General features: G+C 39.1%; 1 protein-coding gene across 4 annotated transcripts; it reads right to left on the bottom strand.

Annotated features, from left to right (window-relative positions):
• Window positions 1-660: 660 nt before the first annotated feature.
• Window positions 661-16,245, bottom strand: LOC584579 (protein FAM227A). 4 transcript variants are annotated; one of them, XM_030983944.1, is made up of 12 exons: window positions 16,096-16,245; window positions 13,699-13,860; window positions 12,992-13,000; window positions 11,092-11,145; window positions 9,459-9,523; window positions 8,479-8,520; window positions 6,131-6,304; window positions 5,675-5,815; window positions 4,600-4,828; window positions 3,684-4,153; window positions 3,050-3,360; window positions 661-2,111 (listed from the first exon to the last, which is right to left on the bottom strand). In XM_030983944.1, exons 1-12 carry the CDS (start codon window positions 16,214-16,216, stop codon window positions 1,961-1,963), a joined length of 1,929 nt encoding a protein of 642 aa, XP_030839804.1. In that variant the 5' UTR covers window positions 16,217-16,245; the 3' UTR covers window positions 661-1,960. The 4 variants fall into 4 exon arrangements, with proteins under 4 accessions (XP_030839804.1, XP_030839806.1, XP_030839808.1 ...); XM_030983946.1 differs by lacking the exon at window positions 12,992-13,000; XM_030983948.1 differs by lacking the exons at window positions 12,992-13,000; window positions 16,096-16,245 and adding an exon at window positions 13,190-13,202 and having other exon boundaries at window positions 13,699-13,838.
• Between the last annotated feature and the right edge of the window lie 8,496 nt (window positions 16,246-24,741).

The following is a 24,741-nucleotide window of genomic DNA, read 5'->3' on the forward strand; positions in this document are numbered from 1 at the left end:
TAATGAGCCAGTTGTTGGGGGGAAAATGCTTGGTGATAGAGAGTGGTATTTTATTAATCATATTTCTTTCTCCAATTCAATTGGTAATATATGACAATAACTGATGATTAATGTTAATTATTACCCGTATCAGACATCTGAGCTGGTCATTTACAAAACCGTATTGCCCTAGTTTTCACTAGCAGTGGGACCGGAGGGGTATATTCTTTGTATTTTCCTTGGTCTCCCTGCGCGTATTGACTTTGCGTGTAGAGACGAGTGAAAATATACCTTGGTATTTTCCACGGTCTCGCATCCGGCCGGGCATCTTGTATTGACTGCGCCGTATTTTGTCATTTTCATGGCGCATCTATTATGCGTACGAGAACCTGCGCACTTTGCGCGCACTCTATTGTGACGTAATAATTACACCAAATGCACACAGTTTGCACTGTATCGAAAATTGTGTCAAGCACTGGATGCACAGTGCTGGTTTGACAAAGTTTGTTCAGTTGTTGAGATTGTCATGGTGGATGTCTGTATTTGCTCTAGATGTCTGATTTGGATAACAATAAAAATATTGACTGGCTTCACTTTCGGGGGGATATCAGAAATATTGACCGCGCTAAGACCATATTGCCCTCGTCTTTCGACTCGGGGCAATATGATCTGAGCTTGGTCAATATTTCTGATTTACCCCTCAAGGCCAGTCAATATTATATAAATATCACCCTGTGACATGAATCAATTTAACTAATTTCTAACATACATTTAACTGGTTCAGTCAAATATAAAGATTGATCTCCGTATGTGGGAAGAAAGAAGTATAAATTTATAATCAGGCATATAAATTATGACGGGCATCACATGCTAAGAATATTGTTTTTTGCATCACAAGAAATATAAAAAAAGTATCACCTGCAGTAATTCTACTCTTTTAAGTTGGTAGAAAATATCTAGGGTAGTTTGACATTTACACTTCAATCCTACATCTTTAGGACATTTTCTGTCGAGTTCAAATAAATAGGCCACATAAAGAGTTTGTTATAGACAGTTCCTGCCAATCTTCAATAACGTATTCATCTCATAGCAATACTTCACTCAGAAGATGGATTTCATCCATGGAGTGATAAAACCTTGTAACTCAATTTCTATCAATGTTTCAAAAAACAATATGTATATGCAAGGACCAGTTTGAAGTTTGGATTATCTTATTTGACATGTACCTGCAAAAATACCACAAGTAACCTGTATAAGAGAGGTCGCCAATGCTCTGGTGTTAATCTTGATCAGCATAGTATCGCAAAGCTTCCTCTACAGCATGTGCAGTCTGTAGTATGGCAGAGGCTCTCAAAAAGTCTGGTGTTCTGTAGTATGGCAGAGGCTCTCAAACATTCTGGTGTTCTGTAGTATGGCAGAGGCTCTCAAACATTCTGGTGTTCTGTAGTATGGCAGAGGCTCTCAAACATTCTGGTGTTCTGTAGTATGGCAGAGGCTCTCAAACATTCTGGTGTTCTGTAGTATGGCAGAGGCTCTCAAACATTCTGGTGTTCTGTAGTATGGCAGAGGCTCTCAAACGTTCTGGTGTTAATCTTGATCAGCATAGTATCGCAAAGCTTCCTCTACAGCATGTGCAGTCTGTAGTATGGCAGAGGCTCTCAAACATTCTGGTGTTCTGTAGTATGGCAGAGGCTCTCAAACATTCTGGTGTTCTGTAGTATGGCAGAGGCTCTCAAACGTTCTGGTGTTAATCTTGATCAGCATAGTATCGCAAAGCTTCCTCTACAGCATGTGCAGTCTGTAGTATGGCAGAGGCTCTCAAACATTCTGGTGTTCTGTAGTATGGCAGAGGCTCTCAAACATTCTGGTGTTCTGTAGTATGGCAGAGGCTCTCAAACATTCTGGTGTTCTGTAGTATGGCAGAGGCTCTCAAACATTCTGGTGTTCTGTAGTATGGCAGAGGCTCTCAAATGTTCTGATGTTAATCCTGATCAGCATAGTACCGCAATGCTTCCTCTACAGCCTGTGCAGCTCCTGTACTGACTTCACCTTGGTCTTTGAGTAACTCTAGGACTAAGAGATCACTCAGCTTCTTGACCTCTCTAGGATGACCCATCAGAGCATTCTCTCTCCTAGAATTAACGAAAAGAAGAACAAAAACATTGAAATTTACTTCTACCAATTCCACCATTTACCAGACTTGGGATGTGACTACCAGTAACTTTGCCTACCTAACCTGCCATCAAGAGGACACACAGGAGACTCAAATCCACAGTAGCAGATTGGTTTCAATTGCTTCAAATGTTCTCATGATTTAGTGATTTAGTAGTAACAATTTTTTTTTCTTCTTCACATGATGACATTACTTAGATCCTTAGAATCTCAAATCTAATCAAATTCATACTCATATGATTATGCATACTTGAATTAAGCTTGATTATAAACTCTTCTTCTTTTAAAATGAAAACTCTTGCAAAAACGAGACAGATGGATTCTTGGCCAACTATCTGAAAACATGAAGGCCTGTATTTTTCAAAGTAGACTAACTATTGGCTGAAGTTTACCTCTGAAAGATTCAAATTAGTCTAACAATTTATAGTGTTAACTTCTTTATGCAGTACAAATTAGCATGTAACTATTTCTTTCAAAGTGAAAACCTTAACTTCTCACTAAGTTCAATTCACCTTCATGACTAAATGGGTTTTGATTTATGTCATTACAATAGTTTGTACCGACTGAAAGTCTAGCCACGTTTAGACCACTTTCACAACACTGGCCAATGACTTTGATGAAGGGAATGAAACATAAGAAGTAATCAAAGTCTCGTTCGGACAGCCTAAAGGAAATACCTTGGGCAAAACAAAGAGATTTCATATGTAAATTAATCATGGAAAGTGGAGGTGACACAAGGGCAACTGTGCACTACAATAATGTACTCTTTAAACATCCGTCTCATATGATACAGAAGTGTGAACTGCAAAATGATGATGATTTCATTTTGTTTTTGCAGTGGCAGCTTTGTGAGGCAGTTAAACTGTGCCAGGTTTAAAGGAGACTTTAAGATACCTACCTCATATGGTCATGAAGCTTTGCTCTCTGTTGAGTGAGGAAATGAGTATGTTCTTTAACACCCTCTTCATGCATGTGTTGATAGGTGTCCTTCATATGCCGTACTTTCTGGAAGGTTTCTTGGATGATATCCTGATACGTTGGAGCGGTGGATGAAGGTAGCTTGTCAATCTCTGTCCTCTGTAGTAAGACATCCATTCCTGCTGTTCTCTCTAGACCCTGCTGCTTCATGAAGTGCGCCACCAGGGGGCTACGACCCTCCACGTTGAATACATGTTTGATGAATGTTGGTCCTTCCCTCGCTGGATGGGACTGCATGTAGGCAAGATAAGACTTGAATATTAGCATTTTTTCCTATCAATTGATCAGCACATTGAACTTTTAACAAGTGAATTTCAAGAAAAATGGAATAGAACAGCAAGGTTTCCCATTCACAATTTTAGTACGGTAATTACAGTATGTTGAAGTTCCTTTTCCATCAAGTCGATCATTCCCAGGATTTACATTTGAATACACATTTGGAAAATTCAATTCAACAAATGATAAGGTTTACAATGTTATATCATCTAGAAACAATGTCAATGATGGTGTGCAGTTCATTACTCATCTAAATCTCGCATCTTATAGTGACTTACCTCTTTCTTCTCTGTTTTCTTGTTGATGCTGGTTCTTGATATAGATGGCCTTGCTGTCAGGTCAGAAGACTTTCCTCCTACCCTGGTCCTAGAATCACTTTTCTTAGACACCACAGATCCTACACCCTTCTTCTTTGATGTGCATGTCTTCCCCTTTATCTCCTTCCCTCCTTCCCATCCTCCTCCTCCTCCACCATGCAACATGTCTAGACTAGAATTTTCTGCCGATAATTCGCTGATGGTTTGCAGAGCAGGTTTACTTGTGTTCTTTGTCACATCACATGTGCTGTTCTGTTTCCTGAACTTGTCTTTAGGTTGGCATGATGTTGATATAGAGCTGATACTTTGAGCGTCAGCTACAGCTGAGATGAGGCTGCTCTCGTCGTCTGCGATGGTCGATCGGTTACCTCCTGCATCAGCTAAGATCTGACTCGAGCTAGATGAACTTGATTCAAAGTTCAGCATTCCACCTACAAGACAATACACATTTGAAAGATATAATACATTTCAGCGAAACCACTTAATTCATTTTCATATTTTCATTCAGAAATATTATTGAGAAGATTTTTTGTGCCTCAATGTATTGTTCAAAATGACAAGACCAACTCAAGCTTCTTCACAGCAAAGTATCTAATAATTATCCCAAAACAACTTAATTCCGGAAACTTATGAAACAAAAAAATTACATGATTGATTCCCAAAAAGAGATGTTGACAGCAAATTAGTATTGCACCAAAACAGTAATTGTTTAATATATGGATAAAACAAATATGAAGACATTTATTACACTATCTCTTTAAAAAAAAAGGAAAAATATTACTCTTACTTAAGAACTGAACCATGGACCTTGATGTCCTTAGCACCTAGCGTAAAGTCTGGTAATTACTCAAATGACTTTACATTGTCTGATGCTTACCTTTCTTCTTATCCCTTTTTGAGAAGTCATCTTTCTTCATGTCATTAGGTTCAAGATCATCAAAGTTCCATACAGCCCATCGTCTTGGAGCCTGCTTAGTCCCAACCACCCATTCTGATGTAAGTCCACACAGGTCCTCTTTGAAGCTATCATCAAACTGCCTCCATGAGTTAGGGAAGGCTGCACAGTATGCTGCATACACAGCTTGGGCTAGGATGTCAGCATAAGACTGAATGGAAATTAAAATTAAGATCGGTTAGGGATCCAAATTACATTTCATGTACACGTACTATGGCATTCCCTGGCATTCAGACCAAAATGTCTCATGATCGACTCACAAAATGACTCGTCAATGTCAAAACTTTAGTGTGACGTGACAACTAAGAAATACCATAAATCACATGATCATCACTATATTTTGAGTCAGTATTTTTCCAAAACTACAGATTCTAAGATTTCCAGTAGTATGCTTCACTTAATTAACCTTTAGTCCGGTAGAACTTACTTAAATATGATGTGATACCGGTAGTAAGAGGATCGAAGGACAAACAGCTGTTCAAAAAATTTGTTGTCATATTTATGACTCATCTGTGAATTTAAAGATGAAGTTAAGTTCTGGTCATGCGATTGCATTGTGAAAGAAACGGTGTGGAATTGACCAGAAAAGGTTGATCATCTAGCATATAAGAATTTGTGTGTATTGCAAGGTTCTAGAATCATCAAAATGATAAGAAATTAATTGGTGAAGTCTTGGTAAAGTTCCAAGCACTGTACACAGAAAGATGTATATGGGACTACACGAACATATGGCGTAAAAAACCTACCCCCCGAGTTTTACGATGAACACGACATATTTAGAATATGAAGGCATTTGAAGAGCCATGCTTTTCAGTGAACATGTCTTAATGTTCTTCCACACTTGCATAATAAGAATGATAAAGTTCACAAATTATTTGTCACCTCTTCCCAGAACTCAACCTTCTCTTTAAGCCATTTGGTTACTTACCAATTCAAGCTCCAGGATACATCAAACAATTGTCTATTTCTAGCTACATTGCATGGCATGCTTACGTACCCTGAAGAAGACATCTCTATACTTGGGTTGCTTGGCTGAGAGGAGTAACTTGACGTAGTTGTGAGAGATACGATTGAAGAGTCTACTCTGGACTACTCTACTAGGGTGGTATCGATGCAGGAACAAGTACCAAAATGTGTCCTGGAAATTCAAATAGTCATTTAAGGTTAGAACTAATAGCATTGAAACTTAAACAGAGGCGGGCATATTGTGAATAAATGAATAGACCCATATATTGATTACACTCTCAACAAACAACAAATTATGATTTGTGTGGCACAAACAAAACACCAACAGTTCTGCATACAATAAAACAATACTTTCTCAGCAAGTACTATGATGATTTACTCAAAGAAAAATTATAATTTATCAACATTTTTATTGGCAAACGTCATTATAAAATAATAAAATAAAATGAAATAAAAATGAAAAAAATATGCCTACAGACAGACTTACTAATAATATGGCTTCTGACATCTTGGAATGGAATAGTCTCTTGAACTCAATCTTGTAATGTGGCTTCCTCTCCAGATCTAATTGAGCTTTGGTAACGGTATTGAGGATGACTCGAGCTGGTACTTCAGGGAGTTGAGTAAGACGATCTGATTCATAGCCTGGATACTGATGAAGCTAAGATATAAAAAAGGAGAGTAATTAGTAAAGATATCAAAAAGGAAAGTAATTAGTACAAAACCATTTCCCCCCCCCCCCTAAATTTTTGTCTATGCACTTTCCTTCATAGTTCTATACACTTTACATTCGTCATTTTATAAGTACAAGGTACAATAATACTCCAACTGTGGTCTGCACTATACTGGAAAAAGAAGATACATTTGAAATTCTTGCTAGTAACATGCCCATAGGAAAGTGAAAAGTATGCCGCAGACCTGCCGCAGACCTGCCGCAGATCTGCCGCAGACCTGCCGCAGACTTTTAGTCTGCGGCAAAGAGTATGCCGAAGTATGCGGCAGAAAGAAATTTTGCTGCAGACTTGCCGCATACCAGTATGCCACAGGAACAGTCTGCGGCACATCTGCGGCAGGATGAAACTTTGCTGCAGACTTGCCGCATACTAGTATGCCACAGGAACAGTCTGCGGCAGATCTGCGGCAGGATGAAATTTTGCTGCAGACTTGCCGCATACTAGTATGCCACAGGAACAGTCTGCGGCAGATCTGCGGCAGGATGAAACTTTGCTGCAGACTTGCCACATACTAGTATGCCACAGGAACAGTCTGCGGCAGACCTGCGGCAGGATGAAATTTTGCTGCAGACTTGCCGCATACTAGTATGCCACAGGAACAGTCTGCGGCAGATCTGCGGCAGGATGAAACTTTGCTCCAGACTTGCCGCATACTAGTATGCCACAGGAACAGTCTGCGGCAGATCTGCGGCAGGGCGAAACTTTGCTCCAGACTTGCCGCATACCAGTACGCCACAGGAACAGTCTGCGGCAGGTCTGCCACAGGAAATCCCATTAAAGTCTAATAGGGCCAATTGAAACCAATCATCTCATGCATATTCATTATTACTTTACACGTGTGACAGAAAAATACATTTATCATGATTTGTTAAGCAAATTAAGTCAATGCACATCATTTTTGTGATTTCTATTTTCCTTTTGCCATTATTAATCAATAGATTATTTTGTCTGATCATGTTACAATTACATTCACGTTTAAGCAATAGATATATTGATTACTAACCAAGAAACTATGATTACTAACCAAGAAACAATATACATATTTAGTATATATATATGTGTACGAGCCTGTATCACTTTAAATGTTACTCTTGAATACACTTCAAATGATCAATGTGATGAAGTTAATACAATTGAGAATAGAATATACCTAATTGGTAATGTCGATATATATTGGTATTACCTAATTGGTAATATCGATATTGCCAATATTGATTATGAAGTATCAATCAGTTTATCACTGGTTTTTCTACATGCATACTTTATTGCCACGTACTGGATATGAAAGAGTATGCGGCAGGTCTGCAGCAGGTCTATATGAGATATGAATATTCATGACGAAGAGTCTGCGGCAGGTCTGCAGCAAGTCTGCGGCAGACCTACCGCAGACTCTTTATCATACTGAAAGAGTATGCGACAAGTCTGCAGCAAGTCTGCAGCAAGTCTGCGGCAGACCTGCCGCAGACTCTTCATCATACTGAAAGAGTATGCGGCAGGTCTGCAGCAAGTCTGCGGCAGACCTGCCGCAGACTCTTCGTCATACTGAAAGAGTATGCGGCAAGTCTGCGGCAGACCTGCCGCAGACTCTTCATCATACTGAAAGAGTATGCGGCAAGTCTGCAGCAAGTCTGCGGCAGACCTGCCGCAGACTCTTCATTATACTGAAAGAGTATGCGGCAAGTCTGCGGCAAGTCTGCGGCAGAACTAATTTGCATGTCAAAAAGATGACTGTCTGCGGCAGGTCTGCTGCAGATCTGCGGCAAGTCTGCCGCAGGAGTATGCGGCAGGCTCATTTCTTTCCTATGGGTGACTGTTATGATTCGAGAGGAATTCTATAGACCCATTCTATTAATAAAACAGTCCTGAAATAAAGGCAAAGCCAGAATACTGGCATCAATGAACAACTACATGTACATAAAGAGATTAAGTTTACTTTATATAATACTCAATGGGCAGTGCAATTTTTAACTTGGTACCACGATACTGAAGGGTTATAATACTAATTACTGGCATCATGCGCATAAGTCCATCAAATGAAAATGATAATAGGTTATCAATTCTGCATGTGGAAAACAAAAAAAAATACAGACTCAATTCTTACCTCAACTAATCTTGGTTTGGTCCCAGTCTTGTCTTTTTGTTGCTTCAATAACCGATGAAAAATAATTAAAAAAAACAACAATTTGTATTGTTAAACTCAAGGAAGAAATGATTTTTTTTATATGAATTGTATTATCAACATATAAAGGATGACAATGTGACAAACAAAGGTAAACAAAGGCAATTAATCACAAATAAGTTACAATCTACAATTTCAATTTGCATTATTTATACACCTTGATGATGGTCTAGTACCCAATTGATACTGGGAATCTCACTCAACAAGCCTAGCTTCCCTTTTTCCCCTCTTACTTAAATCAAGCAATTTAGAATATTTTGTCTTATTCTCAAACTTAAATGTACTCTGTAAACTTATTTTATTAGGAACATATTTGCTCTATTATATATTGTTATACTGTATAGTTTATATATTTCATTTAAACTTATGGATATTTGAGTGGGAAAATAAATAAAATAAAATAAAATCAAATAAAATTATTTAACATCATTACCATCACAAGATCTGTTTGAAATCAATCATGATATTTGTTTTATAGAATCAACAAAAGCCACTTAAATATGGTAATTCAAAAAAATAAAAAATTAATTTAAACAATTATAAATGGCCTAAAGTCTCTCGTTCAGTTACGAGGTGGCCAAAAAACCACCATCTTTTTTCTTCTTCTATGGAAATGTGAAGTGTAACACGTTTCACCCTCCTGCATTTTATAACACAGAGCTTAGTGAATATGTGTAGGATTGTTTAGCGTGAAGTTGCCATTCACATAAAATAAACATAGTCCTTTTGGGGGCGTAATTTACCACCTCACATCTGAGCAAGCCTTAAAAGATTAAGTAGGATTTCTCTTTGGTCTTTGGTATACCTTATCTAAATTGTAAGAATGAAAACAAAGAAAACACCATAACTAATATGACATACAGGTTACTTAATACAGGTAGCATTGTTAATTTGATTATCACCTTTCTGCTTCCTGACATATTCTTCAAGAGATGCTTTCCTTTATCTGACTTATCAACCTGTAGCACTGCAAGTAAAACATCCATCAATGATTAAAACGAACGATTCAACCTCATTCATCAGATAAATTCAAATGTACTTTTTACTACATAAGTTAGGATACATACTTGTAGCTGAATCAAGAGCTCAATGTATCCTAGCCCCTAGCTCTGACCATCATGGCAACATTTTAGTTTAATCACAAAAGCGATGAAGCAGAAAGTTTAATGAAACCTTCACAATCCCCACATATTTAGTAATCCGTTTCCAACAATGTATTATGTATATGCACACACAAATAGGCTCATTACATTAAATGGTAACCCTACAGACAATGAATGAAAAAAAGTTACGCATTTTTTCTTTGCACATAAACAGCACATGTGTACAGTATAGTGGGCAAAAAGAAGGATCCAAACAGAAAATTCCATATTATATATACATGATTATAATTAATTCAGCATATTCTGGCTCAAACTGAAGCCTTTTATTGGATAAAAGTTTTTTATGCATGTGCAGTGTAGATGTTCTCATATCTGCATATTATAAAAATAAATCACAGAAATATTAACGTGAGAATGTACTGTGTTTTTAAAATGAGTGATATGGAATAGATGAAACAATTACATGTAATGGTTGTGATTTAAAGCATATACCATAACCATCCAACATTCAACAATACAAGTTTTATGACAATGTTGAATATTAGAACAGTGCTGTATGTCTTCTTAAGCGGTATAATATCACATGGGTTCCTGAATTTATGATTTGAAACAGGACTGCTGGTTAACAGTTTAAAAAAAACAAATTAAAAAGAAAATCAATGCAATAATTCTTATTCTATTTCCTAGAATCCAATACCATGAAGTCCTTTCAAAATTAAATGTCAAATACTGTACGTGTGCTAAAATTTATAATTTCTCAAACAAATGTGTATACAGTCAAACCTGTCTTAGTGGCCACCAAACTATTAACAAAACCTTGTTATGCCTTATACACCAGCTCGTGCATCACACCAGCATCTTCTTAAGATCCCAAAGACACAAGTAGCCTGTGGTGAAAGGGCTTTTTCATCTGCAGCACCTTGTCTTTGGAATAATTTACCATTTAATTTGAGAATCATAACTTCCTTTAGAGACCTTTAAATCCAAGCTGAAATCTCATCTTTTTTAACAATAACAATAGTATGACACTCATCCGAAATTTCTCCGACATCCAAACTTTCTCATTCTTTCTATTTTTCTTGTGCGCCTCGGAATAGCATTGTCTAGATAGACGGCGCTATACAAATGCCTATCATTATTATTATTATTATTATTAAGGCCACCTGTGTATATAGTGGACATGTATTTTGTCTCCCTTAGCCTTGAGAAGGAAATTTGTGTTGTAAAACTTGTCTAGAGAGGCCACCTGTCTTACAGTGGCCACTTTTTCTGTTTCCCTTGAGTGACCTTTATAGACAGGTTTGACTGTAAAAGTATTATAAGAATTTCTTAAACTAATGTATGCATGGTATGAAAAGAATCCTGCTCCATGCTCTCTAGGCTATGAGATGTGTATGTAAAGCATAGCACAAGGAGAAACATCATAGCTTACTTGACTTGACAGCATATACACCTGCAAACTGGTTGAGTTCTTTGACATCTTTAGCTGTAAATGAGTGAGGGACCCAACATGGCAGAAGCCAATCAGTGATACAAGCCAATATCCCAAGCAATGAAGGGATAAATGCAGGCATGCAAGCAAGCAGAGGGCAAAGGTTAACACATTAAACTCAGATCTTCTTTTTAAATGAAAATTATTTTAAAAGGGGAAAAGTGGATCTCATTAAAAGATTTTTTTTGAAATATTTTATTCCTTATCATACACTGAATTTTTTAAAATTTTCTTTGATTAGAAAGTAGAAACAAGTTGAAATCAAGATGATCGACAATATTTGTCTATTTTAACACAGGCCATTTCAAGTCATAATAAATCTGATCTTGTAACACTCTTTAAAATAAATCTCTAAATCAATGTTTTCTGAAAATTTAGCTTTTGACTGATAACAACCTCTCTGATCATAAATGCATACCGGTAGTCAACATATTCATGCAAAGTTAGTTTTGGTAATTAATGTAAATGACACATGCAACAGATTTTTTGTTTAAGTTGATCATTGCAACATGCAGGTGAAGTGCAACAGAAACAGAAAAACTGAAGATTAACACATACAAAGCAAAATTGTTATCAAATCATATCTTGAATTCATAACAGACACACTGAATGTAACAACACATTATCAACAAAATCAACACTGAATGTTAGATTATGAAAACAATTTCTTTTGTTACTTTCATCTGCACTACACAAAAAATCTTTGAAAGAAAAAACAGCAGCATACAATTATCACAGATTTTAACATTGGCAAACATAAATGAAAACAACTGTACACTGTATATTTCTTTGTAAAGGGTCAGGTGATTTCGAAGAACATGTAACAATTTATTTGCCTTGCAAAAAAATGCATCAAGCTATATCACAAATTAAAATGTTGCAAGATTGTGAAGGCTATTTTAGTCACTATTGACGTAGGAAACAAGGAGTAAAATATAAATGTGCCAGCTAACGGTATTGAGGTTATAGAAGAGATAATAGCAGAATTGAAAACTACTACGACAAACATTTCAGAATGCAAAGTGTTACAAATACTGTGCATCTGCAATGTAACATTTATCAGCAACACTGTAGGAGAAAATCATAATTAAATAAATGAATAAAAAGTATCAAAACCAAAAACACAACTTAAAAATCTAAACACATCATGTTGAAAAGTTCAAATTTTTGACAGATCTAATATGAATTTTAATAAAAATCAATACAGAGGAGAAAGAAAATTCTGTAGGAAAGTGATGAAGAAGATAGGGCCACGACATAGTTTACAGCAAGCAAGTAAAATAAAAAAGAATGAATTCTCTGAATGATGGAAGTTTATCTTTTCTTTGCTTTTAAGTAGCTCTTGATCCTATATATCTATGGTTAATACCACTTCAATTTGCTTTAACAAATTCATCTACATAGAGAATGTAATTTGTACAGATCTTGTACATTATATTTCTGGATTAATTACTGTGAAGTGAATATGGTTAATAAAGTGATACAATAAGCATGACTTCAATTCTACTGTATCACTGTAATAGCATGCAGTTGTTGACTGGATTCTTACAAACATCTGACAAAATAGTAAAAATACTTTAACGGTTTGACAGAGTTGAACAAATTCTAAAGGTTGAAGTCTAAATGGAATTTCGGAAAGTTATTCCTTGAAAAAGAGCAGTCATCAATCAGTCTTTTCATGCAGGATATACGCATCCCGTAAATCTGTCCCATTCTATAGCTACTTGACAACAGCAGTCATGTGGTTTAAATGTAGAAAAGAAATCAATTCTGAGAGTTGAAAAATTAGTCTGAAAGCACAGGAGTAAAGAGAGGACGTGTCATCTAAATCCCAACTTACGTGTTATGTCTGGCAAACGAAATACAAACAAGCAAACAAATATATTGGTTATTACAATGCACATGGATGAAATTAATATGATTGTACAGACAATACTGTTAGTTCTAACAAGAGTTAAACCTTTCATTATGAACATATTCAACAGAACCAATCCATAGACGAGCCAAAAGATTAGAATTGAGCTTTGCTACGACTTACTGTAGGCTAAATACTGCTAAAACAAAACAAGGTTTAATATTGGTCAATATTTCTGTTTTAGGATTTAGTTGTGAAGAACAGAATCTACCACCTGAAATTAATTGCATTTTACAGCAACAACAACATACAATTTAGTGTTATTCAACTTAACAAATTTGTGTTTTTCTTGTTTATTTCTTTTGTTTGCTTGTTTGTTTCTTTTAATTGTCATTATTTCTGTTCAGTATTTCGGATTTCCATACTGTACATACTTAAGGCAACAACAATAATCACAATCTAGATCAATGTACCTTCCTTCAAAAATCTTTGTAACCTTCCTGTGTACTTGGTCTAAGTCTGAATCTGGACGTCTAGCAGGAAAATATATATAAGTCTGAAAAATTTGCAAAGTTCTATAAATGCAATCAAAGAAATAGAAGGAGGAAAAAAAGGTTCACCAATGTACAATTCACCTCTTGAAGAGATAAAATGAGCAAGGTAAAAAGGACAAAAGAAGACTAAATTCCTACCTGCTTTAGGCCCCTCATCAAAGCGTGGTGAGATCAGAGGATATTCATCTTCACCAAATGACTGTCTGCTTTCTATGACTAAACCAGTAGCTAGGTCCTGAAGCTCACGATCAAGATTGGTAATACGATCATTCACTTTAGCTATACTCCCAACAAGAAATGCTGAAAGATGTGGTTGGTTAAGGATTGGTACAAATCTAAAATACCCAGGTCAAGACCAAAAGTGATTTACACACAAACAAATTATTGTCTATTCATGGACAATTAAGCTGACAGATCAGAATCAGACTATAAAAAGAAAAGTATAAGTTAACAAAAAATTTACTGAAAAGTTGTACATTTTTATTTTTTCAATATTGAAGCTATAAAGTTTAATGGTTGTCTTGTATCTCTGACTATCTAATGGCAAAAAAATGGTGGTGAGCTACAAAATGATGAATGGTGCTCATATATAGACACTATACGTCTAGACAGGTTGGTTTTCTTTACTGTTAGTATTACACTTGACTTAGTGCTTACACTTATAGATGAATTAGTAAACTATTGAACATTAATGTGAAGTTTCCAGATTAGACTTGGTACTTGGTTGGTTGGTCCTCCAAAATACTCGTCTAAGCTTTAACTGGAGGTGCGGAAAGGGTGAATTAATTTGTAGATGAGAGGACGTCAGGGCTATTTTAAATTTGACAGAGTCAGTGTGAGCGATAGTCTCCAGTTCAAGCTTGTTCCAATCACGCCACTGTTCTCATGAAGTAGGACTATAGCCTAGGGATGGGTTTCTGAACGATTTGTCAATTTTCCCTTTTGGATTTTTTTTCAACATCATGGTTGGATAATTGAAAAAAATCAACTACTCACAGGCAATACATCAAAGAGTTGACGGTGGACGCGAATACCAAGAATTTCTGGCGATATATATACGCTCAACAAGAAAGGATGTCGGCATTCAAACCTTGAAAGTCAACTCAACGCTCAAACTCTCACGAATGCCCGAGACAAAGCGTTTGCACTATCAAGCCAGTTTGGAAGGGTCTTCAATCGAGAGAGCCAAGGCCAAAAGCCCCAACCAACCATGACTGGAAATCCCTTTCGGGAGATATGCCACCCATAATTGTTGATACAGAAGGAGTTAGAATAATAGAAATAGGAAGCTGTTGCGAGACGGAGTCTCCATTAATTACAGCTGCCTGGTTTCACTTTCAGAAACCTTTGAAACTTTATAATAATGATCGACAGTAATCATCAATTACAAACATTCATGGTGGTTAGTCTGTTTGTAGACCGAAAACTTCAGTCTGTCTAATCATCGGTTGTTCCACCGAGACTACGACTAGGGGTCTACGTCTGGCTCCAAGTCACTAGACCTCCTATTATTAGGGTGTCTGATCGCGCACCCGATGTTGTGTGCTAAAATCTTTCCCATAGAGATTGCACACATCCCTATGTGGTCTACATGCATTGCGCGACCAAGCAAAATTGGTCAATGGTTTTATGAAAAATTTGAAATTCAAACCTTTATAACAAATGATCCTGGAGGTGAAACTCAATAAATGTGGTGTCATATGAAAGAGCAGGTTTTTCTCCATATTCCCCATAGGGGGCCACCCCCGGAATTCTAAAAATATCTTGCTCAAAACAGCGATTTAAACATCGTTTCCATGGTAACTCGGAGATTTACCAATTTCACGAACTGCTCCCCCGAGGGATAAGTTGGGCCAGCTGTAAAGAATATATCCATGCACATATTTTTTCTCTAGTCCCAAGGGATCATTTGTTACAACAGTTTGAAAATACCCTTGCTCCACACTTTGCATATCGTGCTGTGCATTAGCTGTGCAGCTTTTGAGCAGAAATTATAACTCTGCGTGAACCACTTTTCTGTCCATTCTGACCAAAATGCTATGAATATTGCACAATTTTTGAGGGGCTGTATCTTTTGATAGAAACATCGGTGAGTCTTGAAATTTGAAAGGTATTATTCTGATTACATTTGTTATTCCAATATCAAACAAAAATGGTGAAAAACGATCCCAAATTGAAAATTGAAAAATCGTTCAGACACCCTACTATTATTGTATTGGGGAATGTCAACAAATGTCAGTTTTATTAAAGAAATGACCCAAATCAGACGGTTATTTCTGTCTAGTCTGTTTGATGCTTATATTTCATCAACGGCAAAGGTGACAGCTCTTTTTCGTTAAATCCCTCACGCTGGCTACGTACGTGCGTGGATACAGCAACAAAGCCAACGGAAACCCAGACCTTTCATAGCCTGGCCCGTCGGCCCAGCATCTGCTGAAGACTTAGCAACCGTCACTATGTTAGTAGCGTCACATACGTATTATCAATTTTCAGAATTTTCCTCCCATCAGTTACCATGAAATTTAAAAAGGATACGTGCCGTCTTCTTCTGCTGCTTTAGAACTTCATCCCGAGCCGCATCAAGTTCTTCTTTGGTCTCTAATGCGTCCTCAGAATACGGGTTCATCGGGGAACTCACCCTGTTGATGAACTCCATCTTAGCTTGGCCAAAATAGCGCGCGCATGCGTAGTTAATTGGCATTAACGAATTTTATGAACCCCGATAGCCAAACGGGCACCACACTCAGCCCCCCCCCCCCCCCCCGGCGTGTTTCCAGGATTTCACCAGGGGGTGTCCATCTCCAAAAAAAGGGTAAAATTAGCATGTTTTTACAAAAAAAAATTCACCAGGGGGGGGGGGGGGGGATATACCTAGACCTATATCAAGCGATTCCAATTTAGGCCTTTAAAAAAGGTGCCACAACATATGTGGGTCGGTCAGTCAGAAATCTTTTTTTTTTTGTAATAACTTTTACTTCTTTTTTTTCCTTCTTTGGGCTGATATTTCTCAGTTTTGAATGCTTTAATATTCTTTTTATCTAAAAAAACGGTTATAAAAGAAAAACTTTTAAAAAAAGCTGACTGTAGATTTCAAAATTTTGGGGTCGGTCGACGCATGAGGGCAATACAATTTGTTTAAAAAAAAAAACTTTGTTAAAGGCCTTTTACGTGCTGATAATTGGAATAATGAGGGGGGGGGGGGGGGGGGGGGGTTATCCGCGGTCCCGCGTCCACTCAGAGTGTAACATGAACCAATCCTTCAATGTGTGTGAAACGGTATAGAGTAGGGTGCATTATGTACACAGGCCTTTTGTCAAGTTGATTTCAAATAAAAATAAAAATTATAACAGCACAATAAAAATTCACCACAATCGGATATGATATAATAAAAAAAAGTAACAGAATTTTAAATTTCGCTTATAATTTCATGAAATATTGATACGTATCACAAAGGCTAGCTGTATAATATGCACATTAACAAGTCAATGGTGTCATCAGCTCATCACTCTAGTTTATACCCGTTTTGGTAATTAAGAAAAATGTCACTTTTCTGCTCTGAGAATGTATATAGGAAAGATTTTTTTTTTATATAGGCGAGTCCAATAAATAAAAAAATATTGAAATTTCAAAAAGAAAATATATAAATTTGGTGAGGCAATGACATTGAGTCGTTCATTTCATGAAGCCTACCTGATTTTACATCACAGTATCATGCAATTTTGCGAGAATCCACGATTTAAATTTCTTGTTTTCCATCCACTTTTTAAAGAAACTTACATTGTTCCGTTTATTTTATTTTTCTCGATCAATTCAACTTGCAAATGGCTCAGATATGCCCTTTAAAGGGAACAAAAAACTTCATACTAAGTTACTTTTATTATTAAATTAGTGCTCATGTAGCGACAAATGTTACAGTGCATTCATTTATAATTCACTGGTATACATATTGTGTTTTTAATCCAAAATGGCCGCTTTAGAAGTCATTGAGAGTTCGAGGATTTGGTATTACGCCATGTCCTCAGAACTGGTTTTAACTCGATTTATTATATAACGATGTTTATTCATTAGTATTTTGATCACATGACCAATTAACATAGATGTACGCGTATTTATTCATAAGTATTTAGATCACATGCCTTATTAACATACATGTGCGCTTGTTTTGAACCAATCGCGCTGTAGTTGATTGGCGCTCTTCTGATTTTCCTGTGCGGGAATCAGTGAGCTGTTTTAATATTGGTATACACACATGCTGTCATTGTGTTGATATTTGTACCTAGAAAATTGTATCCAACGAGGATTGAACTGCTACGTCCCCGGACCATTCCCGGTGGACGTGCTCACCTATTTACATCTTGTACGTTTTGCAAGATATATTTTGACTCTCTCGATGTTCAACATTGACGACACTTTAATTCACCAGCAGTGAGAATAGAACATTTAATATGATCTAACGTTTTTTCTCACCTGCATTATTGTTTGACAACCTTTATCATCGACTTCATATGATATATATATTGTCTCGACATTTGATTCTTCGACCTGCATCGCAAGTCACTGAAGTTGATCTATTGACATTGACTGCATCATCATTGTATTCATCTGTTAACTGATTCATCATCGTTGTCTTCATCACCGTTGTCTTCATCATCGCTGTCTTCACCAGCGTCGTCTTCATCGTCGACTTCATCATCGCTGTCTTCACCAGCGTCGTCTTCATCATTGTTGTCATCATCGTTGTCTTCACCTAGCGTCGATCATCGTCTGCATATCCTGCGCGATCGACAACCAGCTCGTCGACCACTGTTTTCGACTAGCTATAGTTTCTACATCTACCTAGAACTTGAAGAAGATCTACTTTGAATTCAACTCCAATGACTCACGTAACGTTAATTATATTGTGATTTATGCTTTGCATTGTTTATCATTGTGAGGCCTTATTTTGACTGACTGAGTGCCTGTTGTTGAGTGCGTACGCTTACTAACACATATTTTACATGTTTATAATTGCACTAGTTCTAGGCCTATGCCTGGTCTACTGATCTAGATCTGCTATAGTCTAGATCCACCGATATATTGTTGTATTCTCGTGTTGTGCATTCCGTACACATACACAAGTAGAGATTTGTTTAGCGGTTTCTTGAACCACAATATTTCGTGCCTATGTAAGTAAATCTAAACGCTGTCTAGCTTAGATTTGAGTAGTATTTTCTTGACTGTTATTATTCATGCAGTGGGAATGATATTTAACTGACTTGTTTTAGTACTGTTTTAAGTTGTACTGAACAGCTAGACTCCTGATATTTCGAGACTTGTATTCAGCGGTAATCATTAATACCATAGTGACTAAGTTGAGTCTCCTTTACATTAATGTGCTGTTGGAAGTTATCTATGTTTGATTATTAATAGTAACTACCAAGGGCCTAGTGATAGTTTAATTGTCTGTCACTGTTGAGATAGACAGAAGAGGTTTCTGATAATTCTGTAATCATTGTATCTTATGTGAAATTATAGAATATAGAACCAGTTTTTAACCATAATCAATTTGTCTGGATGTGATCATTTATTAAGTGTTTTCTTGTCTGGAGGGATACTGCTTTTTGGTAGTTTAATTAAAAAAGGGAATTATGTGGGATTACTAGTTAACACGCAACATAGTCCATACCCCATGTAGTTTTCTAAATTGGTGACCCCGACGTGATCCCCCTGAGATAAGAAACATTTAGATTACCTTTGCTTATTAATAAAAAAAAATTTTTTTACCATTAGATAATCACATTTCTTACTGATACATTGAATTTAGTTGTGTAAACAGTGGACGTGGCGCGGCGTCATGACTGAACCCAATACTCTTCAGCACCAAGTTGCTGCGCTCACGAAATTGGTCAAGGAATTGACCGCCACTATCGGTCGCATGCGGAGCCGAAGCAGCAGCATGAGAAGCATGAGCAGCAACAGGAAGCGCGACTCATCCGGCTATAAATCAGCGAGCACTTCTGAAGTTTGCTGGTATCATGAGAAGTGGGGTGACAAGGCTCACCAGTGCCGCCCGCCATGCACATATAGCAAGCCGGCGGAAAACAACTAGGCCAGGAGGTGGGCGCGACACCCCTCACTGGCCCTCTTCGTGACGGTCGCTTGTTCTATGTCACAGATAGAGATTCTGGGACACGATTTTTGGTCGATACGGGTGCCGCGGTAAGCGTAATTCCTGCCAACACCGCTGATAAGAGGCACCTTATGCCACTCGTTTTGCAGGCTGCAAACAAGACGCGCATATGCACATATGGGCAGCGTGAGCTCACAGTGTGTATTGGGCTGCGGCGTTCGTTTAAGTGGTCATTCATATTGGCCGATGTTTCGCAGCCTATCCTCGGCGCAGATTTTTTGAGATATTACGGCTTACTGGTGGATTTGCGCACCAACCGACTTTGGGATGCCACCACTAGTCTGTCCGTACATGGCATCGCCTCCGACTTACCGTCGCTGAACCTAACAATAGTGCAGGTGGACTCCGATTCTGTCTACAAGCGCTTGCTTGCCGAGTTCACAGAAGTAACTCGGCCCATGTTTAAGAACTGTCCGTTGAAACATGACGTCACACATAGAATACTCACAACCGGCCCACCAGTTTCGGCACGACCTCGACGCTTAGCGCCGGACAAACACAAGATCGCTAAAGACGAGTTTGGCCGGTTACTCGATTTGGGCATTGTCGAGCCCTCAGACAGTTCATGGGCGTCGCCGCTCCACATGGTGCCAAAGAAGTCAGGCGGTTGGCGACCATGTGGCGATTACCGCGCTCTTAATCGCGTGACCGTCCCGGATCGCTATCCCATCCCGCACCTTCACGACTTTGCCGCACAGTTGCGAGACAAGTGCGTATTTTCCAAAGTTGACTTAGTGCGCGCATATCATCAGATCCCCGTACACCCTGATGATGTGAAGAAGACCGCGCTGACAACCCCTTTTGGGTTATTCCATTTCCGACGCATGCCATTCGGACTACGCAATGCGGCGCAAACCTTTCAAAGGTTTATTGATAGGGTCGTCCGTGACCTGCCATTTGTATTCGTGTATCTTGATGATATTCTTGTTGCCAGCGAGAATCCCGAACAGCACGAGACTCATTTGCGCCAGCTGTTCACAAGCCTCCGTGATTATGGAGTAGTAGTGCATCCTGACAAATGCCAGTTTGGAGTCGAAGCACTAGACTTTCTAGGGCACCATGTGACTGCCCAGGGCGTCTCCCCGATGGATGACAAGGTCGCGGTAATTCGCAAATTTCCGCGCCCTACCTCGCTACGCCAGCTGCGCCGGTTCTTAGGCATGGTTAATTTTTACCGCCGATTTATGCCTAAGTGCGCATCCTCGCTGGCCGCCTTGATTGATTTGCTGCGCAAGCAACCTAAGCGCTCTCGAAAGGCGTTAGATTGGTCCCCTGTGTGCGACTCTGCTTTCGCGGCTGTCAAAGAGGACCTCGCGAACGTCACGATGCTTACATACCCGTCTGTTGAGCTACCTACAAGCCTCGCGGTAGACGCTTCCGATCTCGCCGTAGGTGGTGTGTTACAGCAACTCCATGAAGGGGAGTGGCGACCGCTTGCGTTCTTTTCTCGCCGCCTCAAGCCTCCCGAGACTAGGTATAGTACCTTTGGTCGAGAGCTGCTAGCCATTTACCTCGGAATACGCCATTTCCGATACTTCTTAGAGGGGCGTGATTTTTTTGTTTTTACAGATCACAAGCCTCTTACCTTCGCACTCAAGACATCGCCCGATCGACATTCCCCTAGGGAAGCGCGGCAACTCGATTACGTGTCACAGTTTACCTCCGACATACGCCATATTCGAGGCGTTGATAATCAGGTAGCTGATGCACTTTCTCGCACCGAGATTGACTCAGTGCAATTACCGAACTTGATTAACCTGCGTGTAGTCGCGACCGACCAAGTCGATGACGTTGAGCTCGCTGCTCTGCGCTCAGACACGTCAACCTCGCTCAAATTTGAGAAGGTCCTCCTTCCGGAAGGGGACGCGCACATTTGGTGCGACATGTCCACAGGGCATCCGCGGCCGTATGTATCGGTAGCGCACCGTCGATCGTTGTTTGACAATCTGCACAATCTCGCGCATCCGGGCATTAAAGCTTCGCAAAAGCTTATAGCGGCCCGTTTTGTGTGGCGGGGTATGAACAAGGACATTTGTACATGGGCGCGTACTTGCATCCCATGTCAGCGCGCAAAGATCCAACGTCATACGCACTCACCGCTTGGCACTTTTGCCAACCCCGATGCCCGTTTTGCACACGTTCATATTGATCTTGTTGGGCCACTACCGCCCTCGAAAGGGCACATTTATCTGCTGACTTGTATCGACAGGTTCACCCGTTGGCCCGAAGCGATCCCGATAGCGGATGCCACTGCCGAAACAGTAGCCATAGCTCTAGTGGAAAACTGGGTAGCTCGCTTTGGAGCTCCAGCCACGATTACGCATGATCGAGGTCGTCAGTTTCAATCTGCGCTTTTCACTGCATTAGCTAACTTGCTAGGTTGTCGGACCATAGCCACCACGGCCTACCACCCGCAGGCCAACGGTATGGTGGAACGGTTCCATCAGCAACTTAAAGCCTCTCTCAAATCTCAACCCGAGCCGAACCGTTGGCAAGAATACCTTCCTTTGGTCATGTTGGGTATCCGCGCAGCTATTAAGGAAGACATTGGAGCTTCCGCTGCCGAACTAGTCTACGGGACGGCGTTGCGTCTTCCAGGCCAGCTGATAGTGCCTACGCGACACGATACTGTTGACCCCGCGGACTACGTCCAACGCTTGAAGGACCATATGTCTGTTTTAGCGCCTACAGCGACACGTAGGTCACCACAGACCAGTTTTGTACATAGGTCTCTCGATACTTGTACGCATATTTTCTTGCGTATCGATGCTGTCCGTAAGCCATTACAGCCTCCGTATTTGGGTCCGTTCAAGGTTCTCAAACGAAACCCGAAGTTTTTCGTTATTGAGCAAAAGGGCAAGCATGTTTCTGTAAGCATTGATCGACTGAAACCCGCATTTTTGGAAAGCGTTTCGGCTAGGACTACCGCGGCTGACGTGCCTCTAGAGGGAGAGCCTACCGTCTCCTCCCCTCTGCGCACAGCACTTCGCGCAACCTCTGCGCCTGCTCCTGCACCTGCTCCTACGCCTGCTCCTGCTCTGGTGAAATCGCAACCTGCTGCGCGTGTCACACGTTCAGGCCGCCACGTCCACTGGCCGCAAAGGTACGTTCAGGTTCACTACATTGAACGTGTCGCATAAATAGTGGTTATTTTCATGTATATTAATGTATTTTGTACATATGTTTCCTTTATATTTTTAATTGTGTATTTTCGCCCCTCGGAGCTTACGCAAGCTCGGGTCTAGTAGGGGGGTTAATGTAGCGACAAATGTTACAGTGCATTCATTTATAATTCACTGGTATACATATTGTGTTTTTAATCCAAAATGGCCGCTTTAGAAGTCATTGAGAGTTCGAGGATTTGGTATTACGCCATGTCCTCAGAACTGGTTTTAACTCGATTTATTATATAACGATGTTTATTCATTAGTATTTTGATCACATGACCAATTAACATAGATGTACGCGTATTTATTCATAAGTATTTAGATCACATGCCTTATTAACATACATGTGCGCTTGTTTTGAACCAATCGCGCTGTAGTTGATTGGCGCTCTTCTGATTTTCCTGTGCGGGAATCAGTGAGCTGTTTTAATATTGGTATACACACATGCTGTCATTGTGTTGATATTTGTACCTAGAAAATTGTATCCAACGAGGATTGAACTGCTACGTCCCCGGACCATTCCCGGTGGACGTGCTCACCTATTTACATCTTGTACGTTTTGCAAGATATATTTTGACTCTCTCGATGTTCAACATTGACGACACTTTAATTCACCAGCAGTGAGAATAGAACATTTAATATGATCTAACGTTTTTTCTCACCTGCATTATTGTTTGACAACCTTTTATCATCGACTTCATATGATATATATATTGTCTCGACATTTGATTCTTCGACCTGCATCGCAAGTCACTGAAGTTGATCTATTGACATTGACTGCATCATCATTGTATTCATCTGTTAACTGATTCATCATCGTTGTCTTCATCACCGTTGTCTTCATCATCGCTGTCTTCACCAGCGTCGTCTTCATCGTCGACTTCATCATCGCTGTCTTCACCAGCGTCGTCTTCATCATTGTTGTCATCATCGTTGTCTTCACCTAGCGTCGATCATCGTCTGCATATCCTGCGCGATCGACAACCAGCTCGTCGACCACTGTTTTCGACTAGCTAGTTTCTACATCTACCTAGAACTTGAAGAAGATCTACTTTGAATTCAACTCCAATGACTCACGTAACGTTAATTATATTGTGATTTATGCTTTGCATTGTTTATCATTGTGAGGCCTTATTTTGACTGACTGAGTGCCTGTTGTTGAGTGCGTACGCTTACTAACACATATTTTACATGTTTATAATTGCACTAGTTCTAGGCCTATGCCTGGTCTACTGATCTAGATCTGCTATAGTCTAGATCCACCGATATATTGTTGTATTCTCGTGTTGTGCATTCCGTACACATACACAAGTAGAGATTTGTTTAGCGGTTTCTTGAACCACAATATTTCGTGCCTATGTAAGTAAATCTAAACGCTGTCTAGCTTAGATTTGAGTAGTATTTTCTTGACTGTTATTATTCATGCAGTGGGAATGATATTTAACTGACTTGTTTTAGTACTGTTTTAAGTTGTACTGAACAGCTAGACTCCTGATATTTCGAGACTTGTATTCAGCGGTAATCATTAATACCATAGTGACTAAGTTGAGTCTCCTTTACATTAATGTGCTGTTGGAAGTTATCTATGTTTGATTATTAATAGTAACTACCAAGGGCCTAGTGATAGTTTAATTGTCTGTCACTGTTGAGATAGACAGAAGAGGTTTCTGATAATTCTGTAATCATTGTATCTTATGTGAAATTATAGAATATAGAACCAGTTTTTAACCATAATCAATTTGTCTGGATGTGATCATTTATTAAGTGTTTTCTTGTCTGGAGGGATACTGCTTTTTGGTAGTTTAATTAAAAAAGGGAATTATGTGGGATTACTAGTTAACACGC

Source organism: Strongylocentrotus purpuratus, unplaced genomic scaffold (genome assembly GCF_000002235.5).
Source record: "Strongylocentrotus purpuratus isolate Spur 01 unplaced genomic scaffold, Spur_5.0 spur5_scaffold_14, whole genome shotgun sequence".
NCBI lineage: Eukaryota > Metazoa > Echinodermata > Echinoidea > Camarodonta > Strongylocentrotidae > Strongylocentrotus > Strongylocentrotus purpuratus.